Source organism: Barbatula barbatula (genome assembly GCF_947034865.1).
Source record: "Barbatula barbatula genome assembly, chromosome: 15".
NCBI lineage: Eukaryota > Metazoa > Chordata > Actinopteri > Cypriniformes > Nemacheilidae > Barbatula > Barbatula barbatula.
This window is the reverse complement of record NC_136778.1, coordinates 12,979,401-12,988,907: the sequence shown is the minus strand read 5'-3', so window position 1 is coordinate 12,988,907 and position 9,507 is coordinate 12,979,401. Positions and strand designations below refer to the sequence as shown.

Here is a 9,507-nt window from a genome sequence, read left to right as displayed (position 1 = left end):
AACGTAGCAGCTGGAAGGTAAAATGAATCATTACCCAGAACTGATGTCACACGTTAATGATGCCACTTTTGCCTTTCACTGCGAAGAAAGACACGTCACATGTGTAAGTGTGTCATTACATTTGTGAGGATATGTGTAAAACATTTGAATCAGCCTGCTCTTTCCTACGCACTATTTGTAGTGTGATTTACGTACAGAAGACCAATTATACTAATGGATAATCGCAAATTGCTTAGGTGCAAAAACGTCAACCCATTAAAAAGATTACGGAGGATGCTTTTCTCTGAAAATATTCAAAGAACACCTTTCTGATTCAGACATCCAGGTTGGCGTTGTGCCATCTGGCTACAAAATCTTTTGCTAGCATTTGCTCTACTTTACTTCCTGGAAGAAGCAAACTGTCAGACTTTTGACCCAGCCAAAACATCAAGGGCCAAGTAGTAGAGATTGATCGTGAAGACAAAATAAATTTGAAAGGAAAAAGCTGTCTCGACGTTGGCAGTTTTGAGCACTTTGACCAAGAAAAGCATATTTACAACATCTTTGAATGTACTTTGATTTGGTTGATGGAATTGAAAAAGTAATGGAAACCCTGCAACTACAGCATAATGAATTAAGTGTTTATAGCAGTTCATGCACATTTCCTCTCTCTTGTTTCTATCTTTGTTTTCATTTTTTTTAATGCTGCCTTTCACAATCCATTTTCAAAGCAGCTTTACAGAAACATACACATTTCTATGTAACCAGACAAAACCTGAATATTATAAAAGGGAATCTTAAAGATACAGTATAAGTGTAAATTATAGTATTTTATTTTTTCTCTCTCAGACATTTCCACTAGGCAGTAGTCAAGTACTGTTTACGCGCGACTCTCCCCCGGTGCATCTTTAGCCTCTGATAATGTGCCAGATCACGTTATCTGACATAATAAATTATATTGCTTTTCAAACAAATCGCTTTGCCGGACTTCTGAACCTTGTGCGTTTGGTAAATGACTCATCTGCTGGGCAGCGAGCCTAAACATCTCTTAATAAGCAAGGATGCTGACGCTGTCTGTAGGTAATGAGGGCAAAACAGTCAACTATCTACTTTTTTCACAGAGACTACAACGTTATAGAAACAAGTACAGTTCTCATTGCATCTGTTATTTGTTTCGCCAAATATTCACAGTAATTTATAACGTCACAGATGAGTATTGTACTCATGAGTCTGCTTAAAGCTGATTGGCTTTTGATGTATGTAAGTCTTTTTTAACATGCTACATTATGGTCCACTCTTAGCTTTTGCTTCTTGTTCTGATAAAAGGTTTTGCAGTCACTCGATCTGAACGAGCAGGAATTCTTGTTTCCCAAAGAAATTTTATGAGACACTCTTATGCAGTGAAGTCAATGCCATTGAGTAAAACAAACTGAGTTTGTCCTTTGAGAGATACTGTATGCTCAATCACACAAAAACAAATGGGAACTGATGTGTAGGCAAGCGTGGCTGCTATTTGTTCATTATTTCACAAGTAAACATGCATATCAATACATAGTCAATAATCATTTCCCTCTAAACATACAAAAAATCATAAAGCAAATCATGATAAATACATATGTGATGGACAAACAGTATCCAATAAAAATATTAGTAGGGCTACATTTGCATGCAACCTTTGTCCTTGAGTCGACTTTGCTCTGTTTCATTACGTTCCCCAGATGGAAGACCAAAATATTCTCCTCCCAATCACTCCATCCCTCCCTTCTTTACACACCATCGGTAGAGAGAGTATGATATGAATACAAAGCAGTAAAGGACACAATCTGATTCATTTCCCCAGTCCAGCAGTAGATCCCAAATTATATTATCTTTTTTATTTCACACTTGAGTAAACCAGCCATGCTCTCTCTCCTTGTGTTTAATGATTGCCATGAGTTTAATGAGTGCCATGTCTCCATAACCTCTTATTTTCTGAAATATCTCTAATACGATGTGGTGTAGAATTCAGTCATATGTTTGCGTTTTGTAAAAATCACATCTGAACCCTGTATAAACTTCATTGCAAAACCTTAGAATGGAAATTTATTGTCAGTTTAAGGTCACCCAAAATATTTTTTCCCTTTTCTACACCTTCCTCAAACCACCTGCCTCCATGTTGGTGCACTGCCCAGTGTTGACTATGCGATCAATTCTCGGCCCGTATTCACAAAACATCTAAAGGCTAAAAGTAGCTCCTAACTTGCTGATTTAGGAGAAACTCTTTAAAGTAATGGGCGTGCCTGTTCTTATTTTAGGACTCCTATTTTTTTGTGCTAAGAGTATTTCACATAGCGTTTTAGAACTAAAACTAGCTTCTAAACCTGTGAGAAGTTCGGAGTAGTGAAGAAGACACTAAGACCGACTCACAACAATCCTAAAATGGCTGTAACACCTGCAGTCTACCTTGAAACGTAAACAGTTTAAAAAGATTTCATGACAATGAGTTAAACCATAAAGACTACTAATATCTGCTAACTGTTTGTGAGACAAATAGCAAATAGCTAAACATATACTTTATAGAACATATGGCTAATTTGCAAAGGATAACCCTTTGTTTTAAATTGAATTCAAAAACCATGTTGTTTATTGTGGTATCATGTGTTTTATTGTATTTGTTAGCTGTACTTTTCAAAGTTATTGTTACTTACTAAAAAAACATATACAAAACAAATGCTTTGATTGATATTAATTGGAATGCACAATTAAAACTTGAATTTAGAATTTTGAGTTATCTGTTTTTGTAAACAAACTCTTCACTTGTTGAATTATTAACTCAGTGTATATTTTATAATATGAATATGAATATGGCAACAGTTATATTTTAAGATCTTAATTTAAATATGTCAGCATGAGACCTCATTCTATAATATGATTAAATGACCAGCAGAGACCCATCCTCTATCAGCCAATCACTGTGGTCGTAGTCAGTAAGCTTGCTGACACAGCACAGCTTGAGTTTACTTTCTGTTCCTTAGTAAAAGTTGCTCTCAGCAGTATTGTGAATAGGTTTTAAGTGGAAATTCGTAACTAAAAATGTTTACTGCTGTTAAGGAGAACTCTTAGTGTTCATTGAAAAACCTGTTTCAGTCAGAAATACACTTTTACAAAAGGTGCTTCAAAAGGTTCTTTCATTCCATTGAAGAACTTTTTAGTTCCACGAAGAACCTTCATATCTGAATATCTGTGGCTAAAAAAAGGTTCTTCAAGTTATAAAAAGTAAGAATGAGATGGTTCTTTAAAGAACCTTGGACTTAATGGTTCTTTGTGGAACAGAAATGGTTTTATGGCTTTGCTGTGAAGAGCCTATTAGCACCTCCATTTTTAGGAGTGTACACTCTTTTAAAAGGTGGACAACAGCAAACTTCATCTGAATAAATAATCTGTACCTGTATACTTTCAACGAAAATGACTAAATCTCTGTACATACTGTAGCAAACAAGAAACAATACAAACAAAAAGTAAATAATTATGTAAAACATTTAGGGATGAAATAAGTTCTAAAAATTGCATGACAAATATTAGGGGAAAGAAACAAACAGTAGGCTATCAATCCATTAACATTATTAACAGCCCACAGAGGCTTGCTTCTTACAAGGATAATGCAGGATCAGATCTGGCCTGCAATGTGTCCTTGTCCATTTCAGATAAAGTAAGAGACGAATAAGGAAGTCATAAGGAAGTGTTTTGTGTTTATGTCATAGACAAGTGTTTTGTTTTTTGCTGAGTTTCAAAATGATTTTTGCTCTTTGTTCGATTTACTTAACTTGCTTAAGTTAAATCAACAAAACTTTAGGAAAATTTGGTCACAACAAAATTTTTTATGTTTAGTCACACACAGTAACTGAATCCATTCATGTTGGCACAACATATGGGAGTTGTGTTAACATAAAACAGTAACAATTGGGCAGAGGCGCATTTTTTCAGTAAAAAGAAACACATGTTGGTGTTTAATGTTCATTTATCTTTAAGGTTTTGAAGAGTTTGTAGTATTTTTGAGTTTTATGGTTACCATTATTCAGAAAAGCGTTGCCTTTGGTTAGGTTGTTGGCGGTTACGACCTATTATTAAGTTCTATTAATTCAATATCTTCATACTGAAGTTAAATGAAATAAGGTATAATTAATGTTAAAAATGCATGATAAATAATAAAAAAATGTTCTCAAATAGGACACAAATTAATTTATTCAAGACTACTACAAAAATGTAGTTCATACAGCAAGATTATAAAGAATAGTTTGAAACAAATTAGATTTTGTTGGAGAAATGCAATTCAATTTCATGTAAAAGTTTTCCTTTATTTAATTAAGTTTGTTCAACAACTTTTTTTTATTGCAGATTTATAATTCACTAAAATGTAAGATATCGAGGACTCATAAAATATACAATCCAGGTCCCTGAGGCTTAAATCTCAGACTCAGAATAATGAATGTGAATGATTGATGTCACTCTCCAGGAGAAGGGACTTTTTAAACATTGAAATACTTAATAATGCTTAAATATTTGTATGGTATGACCTTGAATGCTGTCCTTGCTGATGATGAACTGGTTTCTTCCTCCTACAGGAACAATTAAAAGCTTTAGAGAGAGTGTGTTTGCAGCTAAAATCAATAGCTGTGCCTACTCTTTTATTTTTTTACCAAACAAATCGATTAGACAGTTTTGAGGCTCTTATTTCATGTGGAGAATAACTTTCTCAGACTTTTTAATGGCATTGAATTCATTTGAACTAGAACCAATTGGAAATACCCTTTTCAAAGGACTGCCGTTTTAAATTGTACAGCTGTGGTAAAGGCTGTAAAATTTCTGTAAAATTCTAAATGATGAGGCAATTACTTTGTTATTCTCCCTGTTTCATTGCACAAAATGATGAATTATTTGTCAAAGATTGACAGAACAAACCTCGTTTTTGATTCATGCCCTACACCTGTTCCCCTCTTAATTTGGTCCCTTATTAAATGTCCTTGTGTCTTCTGTCTTGTGCTGGTTCTTTGTGGTTTGTGTGGTGAGTTCCTGTGTTGTGTTAGTTTAGGTAGTTTTGTAGTTTGTTTAAAGTTAATTTTAGTCTTGTTTAAGTGTAGTTAGTATTAGTCCTGTCTTGTTATTGTATCTTTGTTTTGTTCTGTTTCCCTCCTCGTGGGTCTCTTGTTATTATTAAATATCTGTTAACCCTTTACCCGCTGTCTGCACCTGGGTCCTCTGTCCGTGTCTCACCATCCGTGATCATGACAGATGACTTGTCAATTTGTGTTGGTGGAACTTATCCACTTTGGGTGAACCCAGTAAAATGACAAAATGCCATTTTACTCTTCAGTAGTGTTGTGAACGTGGTGGAAGAACCCAAGTGCAGGCAGCAGTGAAGGGGTTAACAAATATTTAATATATAAAAGCAACAAAACAAACACCCACGATGGGGGAAAAACACGAACTAATACAAAATTAAAAACACATAGTTCCCACATGGGGGGCAAAAACAAACTACACTTTCAAAACACGACGAATCAGGAACAAAGACAAGGTTACTGGGACCATCACACATAGACTCTTGACAGGGAACAAGTACACCGAACGAGCACAAGACAATAGACAAGAGGGCATTAAATAGGGAGACTAACAAAGGAGATAACGATGGGCAGGTGTGGGTAATGAGACACAGGAGGAAAGCTATACTAGAAACGAGAGGGGCGGAGCCAAATGAAGAGACTGGAGAGAATGCATATTAAGTCAAGATTGACAATAACATGCTTCTCTCCACATAAAACACATGGGTCTGTCATGATTCTGCCCCTAGACCAGAAAATCAAGACAAGAGAAGGCAGAATCATGACAAGTAATTATCTTCTGTCTTTTGTCTGTTCCAGAAATGTGCTGTTCCAGGTTTCACTGTCTTTAAAATGAACTGCGACATATGCACTTGAGTATTGTCTTTCATGATACATGTAAAGAATAATCAAATGAACTTGTGGGACATATGTGTGACAAATTTAAACAAATTAGTTTGAAATGTATCACCCTCAATACCTATGAAAAAGGGCAAGTTACTTATCCATGACTAAACTTTTCGCATGCATATAAATGACAATGAAAAACTTATTTAAATTTAAAGATCTACTGCCAATCTATAAGGTGCAGTAGAACCATCGGTTTTGCAAGCTATATCATGTGTATGTCTAGATTGTGAGTTAAAATCTGAGTAGACAGTTCAGTTGCACGTGTAACATACATAGATTACTGTATGTGTGTAGCTTCATGAACAGTGCCACCTTGTGATAAAATTGCAAAGCAATAAATTTAGCCGCAGCGACAATTATTTGCTTAATAAAATGTAAAAGGCTTGTGTTGTGCGTGCTTGTCATTTATTTGAAAAATAAAATGCATTTTATTTGCAGTGTTTATTGGTACTATTAGTATATTATGTAGACATTATTGTTACATAAATGTAGCTAAAACTACACAGGCTAATAAAACGTTATTATAAAAGCATCATTGTAAAATGTACAGTGAGGCGTTGTAGGAGAAAATGGTAAAACACTCGACAAGATTGTACCAATGTGGATGGGTCTGATATAATTTTTTAGACTAAAGATAAAGATTAATTTTATTGAGTAGCATACCAATCTGTGACGAAGAGGTGATTCACCACCTTATAAATGGAATGTTAAAGTAAGATTGATGAGGAATGAAACTCCCGTAATGAGTTTTCTCTTGTACCGCATGTTGAGTGAGGGAGCTCATTCAGTGATGTCCTGTGGTATTTGAGGGATGTTGCGATACTGGCATCTCCACATGGTTTGAGACGTGCACGTTTATAAATAAATATTCCTACTGTGTCGCCACCGCGCATTCGCGCTCAGCAGCTGTGGCGCTGACCGTGGTGCTGAACACTCGCTCGGTCAGTCCCCTCGACCACTGCATGACGAATGTGCCTGAATCTCAACATCTCCGATACTGACAACTACATGGGATTTCGAGGGAAAGCCTGAAGCAATCGTGCGAAATGAATCCGGAGGGAAATTGACATCGACATTGCATTTGGGAAAGTCAGTATTAAACCTGCAGCTGACATGGACGTTCGGGCACGTGTTATTAAAGAGTCGCTGTACATGATGTCCATCGAGAGATTCCTGCCGCTTCTTTACTTAATTTAATGTGTTATTTTAGGTCCGTACGGTACGTCATTCTTCATAATGTTATAAACAAAGCCGTGCAAAAGCAAAAAGACAACTTCATTTAATTGGATTCGTTAACTTTTTATTTTCTGGAAGAAACCAACCCACGCTGAGATGTCTCGTCTTCTTGTTCTCGTTAACTCTGTCGGACTGTTGCTCTTCGGAAGTGAAATGTTTCTGGTGGGAGCAAGTAAGTTTCTTTTTTTTTGTCAAACTTAACCAGTGTTCTGTCTTGTATTCATTGTATATGTGGACCTGACAATAAGCTTGTTGAAATATGCTGAGTTCAAATGGATATGGTTATTTTGGCGCTTGTTTGCGCTGTAAGTCATGCAATATTCTTAATAAACAACCGTCGTTAAATTGAACCAATACCATCCATTGTTTCTACAGATTCGAATGCACAGTTTTTGTTGTCACTTGATGTACTTGGATTGGTATGTTCAGGGTATGTCTCTGTGCACTTAAGTGAATACTAACATCATTTACAGTTTTACACCTCAATGCAGTGCAATATGATAGATATGCACAGTTCTGAAAATATACTAGATTTGTTGTTGCATTTGAAAGATATCACAGGTGAAACATTTTTAAGCACGCCCTGTCAGTTAGAACTGTGAAGAATTTGTATCCATGCCGTAGACGTCGTTTTCTGTCCTACTGTGATCCATTCCCTTTCTTTGTCCTGATTGAGTCATCTGGGATTTTGTGGTTTCTTTGATATGGAACTATCTGACGCTCATGTTCTCACTAGAACGGTACTTCTGTTTGAAGTCTGAACACTCGCTCTGCTCAAAGTTGCTTAGCTCTTGTCAAAAATATGGATATCTTGTAATAAAGAATAGATTAGAACTGTCAGAACAACCAAAATAAAACTGATTCTCATTCACTGCATGCAGTAATAATGTAATAAATCACTAGCTCTTTTCCTAGTCATAAGCAGAATCTCTGTAGGGAGCTACATGTATATCCTTGCTGCTCAGCAAGATGTCCTGAATTAAATTAGCATCACAGAGGAACATGTGAGACATATGTGTAAAGTCTTGCTAATGATCACTTGAACATAAATCTATATTTAAGGATCCAGTGCAGAGTTTTAGTTTGATGAATAATTTTAATTCATCTTTGTTTCTTTAGCTCGACAACAGACACCTGGAATAAACTAGTTAGTTTCAATGAGAGCATTGTAATACTACAGATACTGTAATACTACTACCTCATGCTTAGTTGGACTGTAGATCAAAGCTGAGCTTCACGTTGGTGAAAGAGAACAGTATATACATGACCAAAGGTAAGCAGACATTGTTTTCTAATAAATGGGTCTCTATATAGCAGTTTCAGGTGCCTAAAATCAAGAACATAGCAATGCGATTTCATAAGACAAACATTAACAGCAGAATAGGGAATACCAAAAGGCCGAAACACTGGGATTGAATGGGAATTATTTCCCAAACCCATGTTCTAATATCTAGTGAAAAGCCTGCCCAGAAAAATAGAACCTGTTATAACCACGAACTCAACAACCAACTTACTATCAAATTAACAATTTAAGCATATTGTTGCTGTCCTCCAAAAACCTCATATCTCCATTTTCTATCATTTAAATGTATTATTATTATAAGTCACCCTTTATGCTTGTCGCTGGGTTTTCACAAAAATTCAACCATTAAAAAGCAGTAAAAGCTACTTGTCCACATTTCCTGAAAAACGTCACATTTGGACGTACAAGGTTTCAGAAGGACATCAACGATATGTAGGTTTTTATGTGTCTGCTGCATACTTTCAGTCACAGTGTATAGTGTGGTGTAATGATTTGTCCAGAAACTGTGCCTCTATAACAAATTGTCACCAACATCATGTGTTGGACAGTTGCTAGGTGATATAGGTCAATTGCATATCCAAATCAGACCTGGTGTACGCTGTGTCACCAAGTACATCAATTTTAAATCTATTCCCTTTGAACCCGATAAGGTTAAGTGTATATTTATCACTTATATATGTATCGCAACTTGCGTTTGCAATTTGCGTTGGAAATCTGTCGGCAGAAAAGGAGGTTGCATTTGTGTACAGGTGATGTGGTGGAGAATGGTATTGATTGTAACTTTGTGAAATGTCATCTTATTGCATTGTATGTATGTGAAGTCTAGCACACATAGCACACATGTATGTGATGTCTTGCACACATACTTTACATTATCAATTGCTTTGAGACACGGAAATTTAACATATCACAGTAGACCTACTTTATACAGATCTTATCATACTATACAGACAAATCTAAATGACTTCATAGAGAGACATCAAATGGGAAATAGTATTTTCA

At 35.8% G+C, this 9,507-nt stretch overlaps 1 protein-coding gene across 1 annotated transcript in view; it reads left to right on the top strand.

Moving 5' to 3' along the window:
* The first annotated feature begins 6,853 nt into the window (after positions 1–6,853).
* fndc4a (fibronectin type III domain containing 4a) overlaps positions 6,854–9,507 on the top strand; it is a 36,731-nt gene continuing 34,077 nt past the window's right edge. The window contains exon 1 of the mRNA XM_079473997.1: positions 6,854–7,374. Coding sequence (XP_079330123.1) covers positions 7,299–7,374 — 76 coding nt within the window. The 5' untranslated portion in view covers positions 6,854–7,298. The remainder of the gene's footprint in view (positions 7,375–9,507) is intronic.